Raw genomic sequence first — 16,510 nt, forward strand, 5'->3', positions numbered from 1 at the left:
AGCGTCTGCAATGTGCCCGTTGGCCTGAGGGGTGATTTTCTACTGACAACTGAACACATCAGTTTTCAGGTTTGTTTTTCTGGGTTTTCCAGTCACATTCCAAAGCTGTGAGTTCAGCTCTCCTCTGGTGCCCACTATGATGCTGGGAGGTAACTGGTCGTATGTTAGGAACATGAGCTCAAAAACAACATGTCCATGCAGGGAAAGCATGGAAAATGAGCATTACATTTTTATTCTGTATTGTTATTATAAGTTATTTTAGTCTGATGTAAAGGGAATGTAGTTATCTCAGTGTGGTTGGTTATTTTTTCTGGGGTTTATAAATATAGATCAGACTTAGAAAGGTATGGGTTAGGTGTTAGTCTGGTGTAAAATAAGACATGTTTGGTATTATTAACCTTATCTTCCAAATCTTTCAGTGTTTTATGTTGGTGAAAGGAATGTCTGAGAAGATGTTTTGACATATACAGATGGATCATTATAAAAAACCTTAGCTGTTTTTTAAAGGAGGGTCCACTATTTAGTTGCACATTTTAGATGTGGAACCCTTTGAGGGAGGACAAAGTCCTTTTGTTTGTAATGTGATGATTATTATTTAAAAGTGATCTTCAAATGTTTCACCACTGCATTTCTGCTGTCTTAAGTCCATGTGGGCTGGGCATTTGTAAGAACATAACTTACTAAATAAAATGCATGTTTGATATGCATACATTTAAAACAAATCTATTAAAACGTTAGTTTCAGTTTTCTGAAGCACAAATTGACACATTGCTGAATGTCCATGCATGATCATTTGAAAAATCTATTTTTATTTCTACAAACTTGCTGTTGCTGTTGCTAATTCCTTGCAATAGTTTCCAGTTTTCTTGCCCCATGTTTTATTTTGTCCTGCTGCTATGACCACCCAATTACACCCAAAGGAATCATTCAAATTTAATTGAATCCCATCTAATCTAATCTCAGAGTATAATAGCTTGAGGCAATGTAGCCACACCAGCCCATCATGATATAGCTCTACCACCAACAAAACAAAGTACAAAAAGCACAATCTACTGTTTGTTACATGCTAGTATTAACACAGGGCTTGTTGTTTTTTAATTTTTTTTTAATTTATTATAATCACAGAACTGGGGGCTGTGTTCTGCTCACGGTTGCGAGTCCGATTCCCTCTCTTCCGTGGAACCGCAGAGCAGAAATTAGCAGCAAGAAAGCATGTAATTGTCAAAGTCACGTGTTCTCACTACGGGAACGGGCACAGCCAGCTCGAGAGCGAATGAGAGCGAAGGAGAGAGAGAGAGAGAGAGAGAGAGAGAGGCAGAGAGAGAGAGAGAGAGAAAGAGGGAGAGTGAGAGGGAGAGAGAGTAGTGCAGAGGTGGTGTGAGCGAGGGAGGGATTGAAGACATGACACAAATATCAAAAGGCAGAGAGCACGCCGTACCATGCGAGCTAAATTGGTGAGCGATGGGATCGAGGATATCGGATTAATGGTGACCACCGCAGCCCGTTCTCGCAGAGGAAGCTTCTCTATCGCAACTTGGGCGCAGAGGGTCCGCGGGGAAACATGGCCGAAGGTTATTCTGCAATTATTTTTTTTTCTATTTTTTTCCATGCTCTTTAGTTTTTTTTTGTTGTTTTTTTTACTCCCTCCCTCCCCTAACCTCCCCCCCCCCCCCACCCCCCCTCACTCCCTATCTGCTCGCGTGAGGAGGGAGGTAGGGGAGGGGGGGGGGGGGCAAGGTGCAACGTGGTTGTTGTTCCAAACCCCTTCAAAAAAAAAAAAAAAAAAAATATATATATATATATATATATATATATATATGTATATATATATATATATACATGTATATATGTATGTATACCGACCTGTACCGCCCCTCGCCGAGCGCCGTCTCTCTCCCCATGTTTCGCTGCATTAAGACGTATGCATTGTTGGAGCGTATATGTGTGTGTGTGTGTGTGTGTGTGTGTGTGTGTGTGTGTGTGTGTGTGTGTGCTTACTCTGCCCACCGGGTAAAGCTTCGAGGAACCATGTGTACACCTGCCCCCTTTTCTTTTCTTTTTTTTTTTTTTTCTTTCTTTTTCTTTTTTCTTTTCTTTTGGGATCACATAGCAAAGCGAGTCCACCGTATAGGAGTGTGTGGGTGTGTGGGGGGGGCTGTATATGCACGAGACAGATCCTCCACAAGTTACACGAAAACTGAGCGGTGCCTGTGCACGAGTCCGGCAGAGGCGATCATCTGTCAGGGAGGAGCAAACAACTTATTATTATTATTTGAAATCTTTATTTTTTTTTTTTTTTTTGTTGAGGGGGAATGTTTGAGTTGATACACACCGGATCACAGCACCACGCGCGAGCCTCCTACACCCCCCCCCCTGATCGCTTATGTGATGTGGAAAGTAGTAGTGGAGGAAAGAGTCCTACCGGGCCGTGAACTTCACAGTGAAGGGGATTCCCCCCCCCCCCACACACACACACACACACACACACACACACACTTCTTGAAGTTTTTCTTTTCTCTTCTTTACGCAGCAGAGCCCGCTGAACTTATGTAAACCTGTAGCGCTCGTAGGAAGTAGCCATCCCGTGCTTCGCCTGTTGTCTCCGAGCCTGTAATAATAATAATAATAAAAAAAATATGTTAACTAACTTTGCCTTAACTTTGCGTGTTTTCCAGGAGGGCCGGGTAAAGGTGGCGGAGAAGACCCCGCCAAGTCCGCCGAGCAGGAGGACCGGACTCGACCTCAGGTCCTGTCGGGATCGGGCTTCTGCAAATGGTTCAACGTCCGGATGGGCTTTGGATTTATCTCAATGACCAGCAGCGGAGGCGGCCCTGTCGACCCCCTCTGGATGTGTTCGTCCACCAAGTAAGTTGACGCCAAAAAAAAACAAAAAAACAAAAACAAAACCACCTCGAGGAATAAACATGTACGGTGTGATCATCCGCCTCATCCGGATTCGTTTTTTTTTTTTTTTTTTTTTTTTATAAATGTCCTTCTCCAACTATTACACTGTCAATTCAGATCCCACCTTGACCCCCCCCCCCCCCCCTCTTGTACTTCTCTCCAGAGCACCAGGCTACATTGTATCATCCGGATGTTTTGCATTGCCCACCATGTTACTGTGTAATCACACGTTGTCCACGGGCTTGAACAAAAAAAAAAAAAAAAAAAAAACTCAACACGTTAAGTTTCCTCTTTAAGCCACATGTGTCCCAGCTCTCTCTCTCTCTCTCTCTCTCTCTCTCTCTCTCTCTCTCTCTCTCTCTCCTCTCCCCCCTCTCTCTTCTCCCCTCTGTGAAGGAAAAGGGAAGAAACGTCGTGTGGCTATGACACGGTTAGTTTCACACTTGGCTCTAATGGACAGCAGAGCTTCAGGCTGGATGTGCAGCCAGTTAACATGTCGGAAGGTCCCGTTTTATAAAAAAAAAAGAATTAAAAAAAAAAGAGTCAAACTGTGCACGCTGGTGCTGTTCTGGGAGGTGTTTGGCTCCTCTCCTGTGGTTTTGTGGGTGCGTTTTAAACCATCCCTTTACATTCGGCCAGTTTTCCACCTTATGTGGAGTTACTGTTGATTTTATATGGACGGAGTTCATTTCTCAGGCTTTGTTTTCCACTTATTCTGCAGCACACAAAGAACCTCTCTTCTTTCAGCTCCTCTTTTCCTCGCCATATTTTTTTCAACGGTCCTATAAAGTGGCTTTAAAATACTCAGAGAGGAAGGACAGAGGATGAGGGGAGGCATTTTTACGATTTCATGTGACATCCTCCCTCTAGAGGTGTCTTTATTATGGACTGGTGGGTGGAGGGGGGGGGTATAGTAGGGTTCAGATGTCAGGGTGAATAAAAAAGGTCCACTTCTCCTTATTAGGCAAACTAGGAGTATTGAGAAATGTTTATTTATTTATTTCCTCATCAGCCCATTCATATCTAACTTTTGATGGTATCATTTTGTATCCATAAGTTGTATTCAGTCTAAAAATAGAAAGTGAGCCTCTGAGTTCGACATTGACTACTTCTTGTGCCTCAGCTGTGCACCAGAGGGACAGTTAACGGTGATGAAATTAGATGTTTAATACCGCTGTAATAAACATGTTTCTGTGATTTCTGTTGCGTTCATCACCCTTTATGTATTTCATTTTTATATATTTTATATCAAAAACATATTTTTCTCGTTGACTTGTAATCTGATCTTTATAAATGTGCTTTTAATCTATATGAAGTAAATTAGTAGTTTTTACATTTTATTCATAAAATCAATTTAGATATAGCTGTCTGATATAAAATAATTCCAAATCTGCAGTGAATTTGAAAATAATCCCAGTTTTAGTGAATTACGTTTAAGCAATATGTTGACATTTGTTCAACCTTTCTCCATACTCATGGTATGGGTAATCATATCCAGGCATCGAGCAAGCAATGCACGTTTAGTATTTTTTATAGTCTTCTATGCGTGTGTTGATCCAATTTTTAATTTGCGAGCATCGCTGTGCATATTTGAAAAGGATGAGCGTCTCAGGAGCATCGCGTCAGTTTTTTGATTGATACTTCCATATTGTTGCTCTGTCGACTGAATGTGCTGCATCCTTCAACATACTCAAGGCTCCTAATTTCCCTGCTGGCCAGAGATGTTTTAGAAGTGGATCAGCAAGAGAGAAGGAAGGTGTAGTCTGGGAAAACAACCTGAAAACCTGAACAGAAGTCAAATTATGGCTGTCTGTCTCAGCAGTTTGTAAAGGCTGGTGCCATATATGTGTCTGAGGGACTTTTTTTCAAGTGTATGCAGTCTAGTGAGGTGTTTCTGTAATACAGGTGTATTCAAAGATGAAAATGGTTGCAATTAATAATGGTAATGGTTTTCTTAAATTTTGTGTACCTAGTTGTATTTTCAACATGTTTTTAAAAATGCAAATTGTTCCACTTAAACCTTTTAATAGAAGAATTGTCTACTATACAATGAATCGTATGTTTACACTAGTGGAAATCCCCCCAATGTTTCCGGCTACATGTTTACAATAATACAGCTGTCATTTAACACCAAGAGCAGAAAATATGCATTCATAAGCACGTTGTCATTCCGGATGCAAAGCACCCCAGTATTTGCATATACACTCTCATTAAAACAGTCACTGGATTTCTCTGAGTGTTCCTCCCTCTGTGTGTTTCTGTTGTCTGCCTGAAGACATTTGGACATACATATTCAGGCTGTTTTCAGGTGTTAGGAAATGTTCAGATGTGGGAAAATTGAGTTAAAATCCTGCAGGTTATATGTTGCTACAATATCTTACATTTATATTTTCTTAATAAGTATAGGGAATATGGCTGTGAAGATACAGATATTTGAAATTCGGGACAAGCATGAAGAGCTTGACTAAAAGGTCATGCGATATTGTCTGCATATATAACGCAATGTTACCTGTTAAAAACAAAACGGTGGAAAGATTGCAAGTTTTATTCCTGCACTACACTTACCATATATGCCCGAGAGAGAGAGAGAGAGAGAGAGAGAACGACGGGGAGGGGAAGAGGGAGCATGAGGACAGAGAGAGAAAGAGGGGGGGAGAGAGGAGGAGTTTTCCTAGGAGAGGGAAAGAGGAGGGATGTGGGAAAAAATAAGTGTTGGTGGTGCAGGGGGAGGGGGGGGGGGGGGGGGGTGCCAGTGGTAGTCGAGGGGAGGAAAACATGAGCGAGAGGTTGGGAAAAAAGACGAGTTAGTGAAAGAGCAGGAGGTAAGAGAGGGCGGGTGAGTGTGTGTGTGTGTGTGTGTGTGTGTGTGTGTGTGTGTGTGTGTGAGAGAGTCAGCGAGAGGGGTCCCCGCCCGACCACGAGTTCTCTTCCTGGGAGGCCTCTTCATCAGGGCTCCTATCTGATCACTTCCTTTTGGAAGGTGAGTGTGTGTGAGAGAGAGCGGGAGAGAGTAATTAAGCTTCTTCACCCACTCTGCCCCTCTGCTTAGTGAATCCGCACACAAAGACATTTCATTATCTCTGTTTATCAAACCCTTCTCTACCTGGACCGAGTGTTTTTCTGTGTGTAAATGTGCGTGTGTGTGTGTGTGTGTGCGTGTGTGTGTGTGTGTGTGTGTGTGTGTGTGTGTGTGTGTGTGTGTGTGTGTGTGTGTGTGTGTGTGTGTGTGTGTGAGTTCCTGCTGGGACTCGTGGGAGTTCCTGCTCTCTCCTCGGGCATTCTTTTAAAAAAAGAGGAATTTCTTTAAAGACAAAAAGGCAGGAGGGTCGGGTGAGGGGGTGTGTGTGTGGCGGTGAGGTGGGGGGCGGCTTTCCCTTTGTCGGTAATCAGTTTGAAATGTTGAACAGTTTGCTGCTGCTGTTATTCTCCCGGAAAAAAAAACTCCAGAGTGTGTGTTCAATTTATGGAGCCCCCGTGTGTGTGTGTGTGTGTGTGTGTGTGTGTGTGTGTGTGTGTGTGTGTGTGTGTGTGTGTGTGTGTGTGTGTGTGTGTGTGTGTGTGTGTGTGTGTGTGTGTGTGTGTGTGTGTGTGTGTGTGTGTGTGTGTGTGAGAGTGTGTATGGTTCTTACTTTCTGCTCTTAACTACCAGACTGTTGATGTCTACATGTGAACCGTTGTAAGATGTTTCAGGTTTTGAGTGTGTGTGTTTGCATGCGCGCGAATGTGTGTGTGTGTGTGTGTGTGTGTGTGTGTGTGTGTGTGTGTGTGTTTTTTGTGTAGCGAGGTTAAAGTGGGCCCCTAGTGAGATTAACCTCTGGTCCGTGTCACCGTTTGGCATGCAGGCCCCACCCATCTCTGCCTCCAGATAGCCAGTATCAGGCTTTGTCTCTCCTGCAGCCACACTATCCCACCTCCCCCCGACTCCCACAAAAAATCAAATCCTCACATTTCAGAAGCGGAGACTAGAGAATATTTGGCACTATTTGTTTGAGAAATGACTGAAAAACACATTATGAAAATAATTAATTTACTATTAATTTAATCAGTCAAAGATAAAGGAAAATCTACATTTTAAAAGAACATTTAGAGGGATTTCTTTTGTCTTGACAGTGTTTTGAAATTGAGATCATCCACAGCCAAATTCTATTTAAAATGTTGGAGATAAAGTATTTGCTACTTTTCCCAAAATAAAAACACAGTTGTCACTAAGCATAAATCACAGATGATAAGAAGATACTCTGTCAAAATGAGATCACAAAGATCTGCCACATTTTGTATTGAATAGATAGACCGACTTTGATCATATTAATCTCTTAATATCAATGTCATAAGGAAGCAAATAAGATAATAAGCATTGTCCCGCTTTAATGGTGTTTGACATGCATAATGCTAATCCATGTAGGACGAATTCAGTTCCAAAACAACAGAAGAAAAAACTGTTGATTGTTTTTGCCTTTTGAAAATGCAGTTTATCTTTGGAAAAAATAAGTATGTGTTAATGCTATCCATTATGGTTAAGGTTTAGTAACAAATATGTTTTCAAAAATTAAACTAAGAATATGTGTATTTCTCAACCAGTTTTTATCTTTACATCATTATTACTTGCCATTAATAATTTCCTCTGAGCAGGCTTCCCTTCCTCAAATAGTTAATATTGGATTTTTAAAAGAACACAACCATTTGTGTAAAAACAGACGTATATATATATAGTGTGCTTCTGTTCTGAACGACTCCAGTTATTAGCTGGCTGTGTGTTTTATCACCAGTCACCTCAGCGAGGTTCATTTCCCCTCTCGCGCTGATAAACGTAGCAAGATGATCTAGTGCTTCCTCCCTCAGATCAAATATTTGCCCCAGTCATAATCGGGGTGTTGGATGTTTTTAATTTGAGGCAGGGGAAACATGAAGGCTTTAAGTGTTTGATGGGGGTTGGGCAGGGTTCAAAGATCAGGGCCACTAATGACAACGTGTTGAGGAGGGCTGGGGTGTCAGCGTCATAAGAGCGGCTCTGTTGGTGTTTTTTTTCATCGACATATTTCTGTGTGCTTTTCTTTCTCCTCCTCCTTCAACCAGCTTCCTCGCTCCTTTACGCTCCCCTCTTTCTTCTTTGGTTTACATGCGTCCTATTGGGTTATGTCCATCCGAGCTGATCTTGCCCAGCTTTGTCCACTTAGCATTTCCTGTATGTAAAAAGCTACTTAATGGCACCACGCCACATGGTGACCGCCATCTCCCTCACGCTCACCCCTACACACCCCCTTTCCCTCTCAATGCGAGCACGATCCAGCGTGCGGCTCTGCGTGGGCCACCTCTGATTTAAAGCGTCCCGCAATTAGCCATTCCGTAGCCGGTGGTCGCCACGGAGAGAGGCTGGGGGAGGATGGTGGGTCTCCTCTCTCTTTTTCGCTTCCCCATCCCCTCACGTTACAGCTTCCTGTATTGATTGCTGGGTCTGGTGATGACGAGGGCCTGGCTGATGAAAAGGAAGGCTATTTCTATCCAGGATGTTGGAGTCCGTATTGATCGCTGGCTCCTTCCTACACATACACATACGCACACGCACACACGCACACACACACACACACACACACACACACACACACACACACACACACACACACACACACACACACACACACACACACGCATAGAGCCATAGGAAGATATTTATTACATATAAGGAAGCTTGTAAGAATAATCAAGCCTTTTCAGAGGACGTCGGTGTCCATTTTGTTGGCTCAGTTTCTTCACTTTTGAGGATGACAGCAGCTGTTTGTTGGTGGCTTTGAGTTAAAGCTCTGCGAGCTGGTGTGTTCCTCCAGTCGGGCAGGGGGTGGTGCTGGGATGGTTCTACCGCTGACCCCCGGATTTCTGCTGCTGACCTGTGGGGGCTCCTGATCAAATGGGGGTTTTGTTCCTGGGCTCCCCCAGGTCCAGCCACTGATCAGGAGTTGCTCCTCCATTGGAGCTGAACAGAATGCGCTGGAGGCATTTCCATGAACCCCCCCCCCCCCCAGCTCCTCCTCCGAACTCCCTCCCTCATCCACCCCCCGCTCCAGGCCACTCCTCCATTTTGTGTTCTCCCCCCCCCTCTCTCTCTCTCTCTTTTTCTCTCTCTGACGTTCTCTCGTTCCCTCTCCCCCGGCCGTGCCCTTTCCTGACCTCTGTGCGTAAACTGAAACGGGTCAGGACACCCGCCAGGTCACTCGAGAGGAGGGGACTCGGGTTACAGGTTCTGATTTGTGAAGTTTTTTTCGTTTTTTCTCACACACTGACACATGCACACACCAGCATGGAGGCACACACACACACACACACACACACACACACACACACACACACACACACACACACACACACACACACACACACACACACACACACACACACTCACACACATATCACATACATAAATCCACATGCTGCGTTTTTTTGAACGTAATTGCGGAGAGACTGAGCTGTTGCAAGGCAATGTTACAGAAATGAAACTCATCTGAGGCATGAGTGTGATACCGTGTCTTATATGGAGGACACGTGTGTGTGTGTGTGTGTGTGTGTGTGTGTGTTTTCCTGCATTTCTGCAGAACAAAAGGGGTTGTGTGGTTTCCTCACTGGTGCATTGTGGGCATTGACGGGGTTGAAGAGGGGGTAGGGTGCTGAGACAAACCACTCAACTTTGACCTGGAGAGACAAGCTGCTGGTGGACTGAAGACAGGAGAGGAACAGGAAGGGCTCATGCGCCACACGGTCTAGAGACGAGTCAATGATTATTCATCATTATTCAGAATCCGTTTGTTTTGTGGGGGGATGGGTGCAAGTTTTTATTTGCTTTCTACTGATTTTTGCTGCAGGAATGCCTTTCAGTCATTTGGATGGTCTAACGATGGAAATCATAAATCAATTTTAATTTGAATGAGCAGGGTTCTTCTGACTGTTTGAGGTTTCTTTGTTGTTCATAAAAAAATTGAAAACCAGGTTGTCGTTATAAATTAATAATGATTTTCGAATCTTGGAATTCATTGCTTTTGCAGCACAGCAACCAAACATCGATGTTTATCGGTTCTATTAAGCCACAAGCTCAGATTTTGACTCCCCTCATCATCCCTTCTGTTTTATTCCACCTCTTACATCTGTTCTGTAAAATCTAATTTCCATTCCCTGATCCACGTTCCTTTACTCAAAGCCAATCCAATACCTGAATACCCAAAATGGATGAATCTTCCATTAGCAATCGACTAGAAGCACCGTGGCCCTGACTGTAACCTCACTGACTGCAGGGAGAGAATCAGAAAGAACCTCTGAGAGGGAAAAGAAAAGTTAATTAACTTAAAGTTAATTTAAGGAACATTATTTGTATTGAGCAACAGCAATTTTCCTTTCTTACAAATTGTGGAAATAAAGACTGCGTTAATAAGGAGGACAATTTGATTATGTGAAGTTTGATATTAAAGCATGAGGCAAAGTACTTTTTTTGAATATGTTAATAATATTTTTTTAAATTGTAACCACTTTTTACTCCTTGTGGCTGCTTTGTGTGTTTCTCTGTGATATTTGTGGAGTGCCTAATGCGTTAGACACCATTTGAAGCCACTCCTATTTACTCAAGATACATTTTCATGTACTGAAAAAAAATATCAAAAATGAACGAAATTAAAATAAATTAGTATTATTTTTAATCCTATCTCTGTATAGTGTATATTTGATGGCCCTTCATAAACATTTCTAGTAGTCAAGTCTTGAAGTCAAAAGTTATTTTTTTTATTGTTTAAATTTAACAAGTTTGTCTTTCATACAAAACCTTTTTTAGGTAAAAAAGTAAAAGTTTGATATAAAGGTAATACAGAAAACTAACAAACAAATTTAAGTTGCCTATTAATGTCAAAAATAATGTTTATAAAATGGATTTGCATGAATCTTCCCTACAAGATTTATGTAATATAAACTTATGAGATTTATTGTGTATATCCTCAAAAGCTTTCTTTGATTCTCGGCCTTTAGCACATTACTACATTTTACTGAGTGCTTTAAATAAGTTATGTTATGTTGGTGAGATGGTGGTGCCATCTGTATTCTGAATTTTGAAATCTGCTAAATTATTTAATTTTGTGTTTACTGTACTACTCCTTTTATTTTTTACTATTATAAATTATGTTTCCTAGAGCATCTTAATGAAACAAATTTTTCAAGTTTTTTCTCATGAAACTTGTTTTTTAGAAGCATATAATTAGACTCTTTGTAATCCCTTATTTATCACAGTTTTACACTTATTTATCACAGTTTTAACTGACCTTATGTCATTGTATATTGGTAGTCAGATAGATATCTGTCAAGGTGCAGTGGGTTTAGACACTATTCTTTGTTTTAAATTAATTCACACATCTTTTTTTCACTGCTTTATACATGCCCACCTTTTCACTCTCTTACGTATTCACATATATATATATATATATATATATATATATATATATATATATATATATATATATATATATATATATATATATATATATATACATATCGACTAATAGACCACCTATAGAGCACCTTTACCTTCATGTTACTGCAGTCGTTGACACAGTCAGAAAAATAGAATGCTGAGCACATTTTCTCTCCTTACTGCACATTTGATTTCCTCCGATCATTCGTCCATTTCTCTTCCTCCTTCTCCTACACATCCGTGAATTTACAGATAGCCCGTGTGTTATTTATAGGCCTGGATGTTTAGTAGGTAGTAGGTTTGCCCTGCACACTGCATGCTCGTGTGGGGGTGTGTTTACCTCTGCCGAGATCTGCAGGGCTCGCTGCGATTCATGAAGGTCACATACAGTGCCTATCAGCCGTCCGCTCTGTGCGTTCAACAAGACATAAATCATTGTCCAGTGGTTATGTAGTAACTAAATCAATATTGCCGATCATGTAGATAAGATGCAATGTGGATGTGCTGCAAGATTATGATTGCATGGGTGTGACGCACTCGTCTTTTCTCCCTGCAGAAGGAATAGGAAGTGGTGCTTCTGCGAAAACTAGATAAAGGGAGTAAAGCAAGGACGCTGTGTACGAGATAAGTCTGTCTCTGCACAGACTGCCGCGGCAGTTGGTGCAAACCACATACAGTCAATGCACATTGTTTGAAGGATGTCTTTCTGTGTACATTGTGTGCTACTGCATGCAGCGGTGTGCAAAAGCACCCGCAGTAAACTTCCCAGTGTTAATAGGTCTTGACTCTTCTGTTGTCTAGTATTTGGAGATGAAAAGTGTTGATGCTCTTCAGCAGCTGTTCAATATTTAAGTGTTAAATTAGCTCTGATAGATGTGAACAGGCATAATGGTAATGCTGAGCTTTATGCTGTGTGGACAGTTAAAAGAAGCAATGCATTAAACGGTGTCTTTTCAACAAAAAAAAAGACCTTTTCTATGTAATACAAAGGCTCTTTAATGCTGTTTTAATGTATTTAATGCTCACCTGCCATCTAGAACAATTTATGTGTAAAGCATACGGTCTCTGTCAGCTTATTGTATCATTCAAAGTTAGAAAAATGGCGAGCAGAACTCTGAAAATGTGCAGTATGTCTCAATACCACTTTGTAGATAAATCCTTTCAAAATGACATATTTGAGAGAGCTCCAAAATGATTCAACATTATTCAAGGTTAGGTGGGTTTGAGTGACTCAAACATTTTCTCACTGCTGTGTTCCATTGAATTGTTGTCCTACAAAATCATACAATTTCTATACAGTACAGTACTGTATATATATATATATATATGACTAAATGCAGACCCTTGTGTATCGCAAGCGTTATCATTTCAAATGATTCATTGAGCTATAAGTGCCTGCCAGTTTTAAATGGATAATTGCTTTTTTTCCCCAACAGAGCAAACTGGTGATGGAGGGCTTCCGCAGCTTAAAGGAGGGTGAGCAGGTAGAGTTCACCTATAAGAAGTCCTCTAAGGGCCTGGAGTCCCTGCGGGTGACCGGACCGGGTGGGGGACCCTGCGCAGGCAGCGAGAGGAGACCCAAAGGGAAGGTCCCACTCCAGAAACGAAAACCAAAGGGAGACCGGTGAGAATGATATAATTAGGAAAACATGGAAATAAGAAAGAAAAAATCTATTCTGTGTCTGCATAATTGTAATGATTCATATGCAGCCAGTCTTGGCTTTATCTAACAAATGCTGAATATATATATATATATATATATATATATATATATATATATATATATATATGTGTGTGTGTGTGTTGGCAGCTTGCTTTCAGAAAAGCAGGACTTCCTATAGTAGAAGGAGACATATGTTATATGTACATCTCACTGCTGTGAGCTGTTTCTGAGTGGGCTGAGATTATAGATTAAATCTATTCAATCTTCCAGAGTACATGTCTGTTGCTATGGTTATTGTGCACAGTAATAAGGAATTGAATAGGGCACTTTGCCTGCCTATGCCACTATTTTAAATCAATTTGCCAGCCTTTACATTAGGGACAGCATTAGCAAAGGGATGGATTGGTCTTATATTCCTCTCAACGTGGCAGTAGCTTTATCAAATGTTTTGTGCTCTTTGTAAAATCCTAAAGGGGGCTTTGCTAGAATCTGTCACAGGTAGCAGCAATATGAAGCTCCATGGAAACACCTGGTTGTTTAACCAGGTCTTCCTGTGGACAGAGACAAAGTATAGCAGGTCCAGACTGTATCTTATAGGGAGGCATCACATGACTACAAGGCTGCATTTACGTTAAAGTCCAGATATGCCACTCTTTATGTTGCTGCATCACAGCTGCCTCAATTGAACAACCCTGTGATCATGCTTCTTTTTAAGGTGTGAAAAAAAAAAAGCTTGTGTTAGAAAGGAGGAAACCGAATCTGGGAGAGAAGGCTCCCTGATTGTTTTACACAGCTGAATAATTCAGTTTATTTGGGATAATTGATCCAGTGTTCGGTCAAGTGTCTCTACCTTTTACTAAGGCGGTAGCAAGACAGTATTGGTTTCAGAGATGGCCTGTTGGGTGTCTTTGATGTCTTCTGTGTCTTTGTGAGCGCTCAGTGCAAGCGGCTCCTGTGGCAGTTACGATGCTCCGCCACCTGCTGGTCACTCTGTTATGCAACCAACTATTGTTTAGTCCATTCTTGACACTAGTGATCTGTGGTTTTCATGTCTCCAAGGGTGTTCGATATAAGAATCGAATTGAAGTATTGGTCTTTTATGGAAGTAATAACTGGAGACATAAATTATGAAAGCAGTGCAAAAACAAAAACACTGCCTTCCAAATTAAACACACAGCGTAAACTACTATTCTCAGCTTTCTTCCCCAATTGTTTCTTGTTTATTAACGTTGTAACAGAGGTGGTTTCCTGCTTCTGCATAGACAATATTTTTCACCAATTATGCGGTTAATTATTCAGCGTTAATACAAAGTATCAATGACAATAAATCTTTTTTAAATAGTTTTTTTTTTTTACAGCTGTTTTGTATTTTAATAAGTCACTGCATAATATGAAACATTACAGTACGATTTCTGAATTCATTTTTAATATTCTAAACGTAAAAATATAATCTTATCCTACTACAGATCGATACATAATGGTTGATACCATTTCATTTTATGTTGTGAATATTGTTTTATGGTTCTGGCAGTTAATTTCAATTATGCTATTGGAACTATTTTTCTTATATGAATCTAGTTGTAGCTCTATGAATGCAGGTTGTGAGAGGCTTTAAGCCTGACTGGTTTAAGATATATTCCCCAGATTTTACTGTCATTAAGAGGCATTGCAATAATGCATGAAAGAAAATATCCATTTATTCATAGATGTATGTTAGACACTCTGTGGAAATAACTCAGCCCCCAAAGCAATGTCTGAAAAACACTTAAAACCTGCCATGATTTGTTTTCTTATTAAGTGGCAGAATGTTGCTAACATTGTGGTTTACTGTGTCCGTGCTTGTTTTGCTGATTGAATGTAAAACTGAATGAATCAAAAAAAATTGAAACCCTTGATAGTGAACCATTGATTCATGATACAGCTTCCACGTAAAGACAACATGATTTAGTTTGGCAAAATCCTTCAATTAAACCCACCACACAGTGATGTTTCACTGCTTTGAAAAAGATTATAAAAACAGTGAATATGTCCGCTGTTCTAGATTTGCAGAAGCATTGCACTGCAGAAAATAACCCTGAAAATTGACATCAATCCTTAAAAATACAAACATCTAACACCTAAAAAAGTAAAACTGTCCGATTGATTTGATGTGGTGCCAAAACAGTTGGTTGCATCCTATCGGTCTTGGCCATTGTTGCCTTTTCTTTTTGTATTCTTATTCTTTCAGCACCCAATTGCTTCTTGTCAAATTGAATAAGCCATTGTAGTTTGGCATGCCACAGAGTTCTCCTCACGTTTGAACCAAAGCAATATCATGTGGCATACTGCCATCTAGTGCTGAATCCTAGTTGGAGCAGGTATTTCAACTCCGCAGCGCTGATGTTTTTCACTCTTTTTTTCCCTCTTTTTTTTAGAGTAGGGTCATGTATTGATTTCTCTAAAAAAACAAAAAACTACACTACTACAAACAATTATTCTATTTAAATATCTAAACTCTTCTGTTTAATAATAATAATGGATTTTATTTATATAGCACACTTTAAAATACAATGAAATCTCAAGGTGCTGTACAGGGTAAAACAATCACAATAATCAAATATAATAATAAAACGCTAAAAACAAATAAAAATAATAATAAATGAATTCATTTAATCCTAATAAAATCTAAGAATATCAGTAAAACTGAACAACTACCCAAGAAACGTCATCTAAACTACACAAAGCCAAGACCTTCATCAATGTTTCATGAATTAAAGGAAAAAAGTGATGAGGGCTTCTTCTTTTTGTTGCTCTTGAATACTTATGTCTTTACTCCTTGTTTCCTTCACTCTGCAGCTGTTATAACTGTGGAGGTCTGGATCACCATGCCAAGGAGTGTGGCCTGCCCCCCCAGCCAAAGAAATGCCACTACTGCCAGAGCATCACGCACATGGTGGCTCAGTGTCCCCACAAGGCGCTGGCGCCCGCCTCAGGCTCTCAGGACCAACCTGCGTCTACCTCGGCCTTCAGCCCCGGGAGCGGGTCATTCCTCTGCCCCCCCGAGGAGGAGGAGCGCTCCGGCTCGTCTCCCCTAGAGGGCTCCTCCTCCTCCCCCGAGGAGCCCCCCACACACCGCGGCCCCCGCACCCAGAGGTGGAGGAAATCTTGAAGACAGCCCATAGAGGTGAACCTTTCACCGCTGACCCCCCCCGACCCTCATGTCTCCCCTCAATCAAGGATACCTGAAGCCCCACCCCCACCCCCTCATCTACCTCACACCTGTGAAAAAAATGGGAGGTCCTGATTTCTTTACTTTTATTTTATTTTTTATTTTTCTAACAGCGCAGCTATGGCAACGATCAACGGGGTACGGACGTGCGTGAATGTGTGTGACTTGCAGTCATCTGGTGCAGCTATGGCAACCAGTGCTGGAATGGTGACTGCAGGGACTGACTGTTTTTCTTGTTTCAATCAGTGCAGCTCGAGAGTGGAACAACGTGGTATGAATGTTGTTTTTCCTTTTTTGT

General features: G+C 41.2%; 1 protein-coding gene across 1 annotated transcript; it reads left to right on the forward strand.

The window, feature by feature from the left end:
- The first annotated feature begins 1,561 nt into the window (after positions 1-1,561).
- On the forward strand, positions 1,562-16,152 carry lin28b (lin-28 homolog B (C. elegans)). The gene is given in 5 exon segments (XM_054618938.1): positions 1,562-1,571; positions 2,676-2,837; positions 2,840-2,865; positions 12,778-12,965; positions 15,840-16,152. Coding segments are annotated over 5 exon segments (699 nt in total).
- The last annotated feature ends 358 nt before the right edge of the window (positions 16,153-16,510 follow it).

Source organism: Anoplopoma fimbria, chromosome 18, assembly GCF_027596085.1.
Source record: "Anoplopoma fimbria isolate UVic2021 breed Golden Eagle Sablefish chromosome 18, Afim_UVic_2022, whole genome shotgun sequence".
Taxonomy (NCBI): Eukaryota; Metazoa; Chordata; class Actinopteri; order Perciformes; family Anoplopomatidae; genus Anoplopoma; species Anoplopoma fimbria.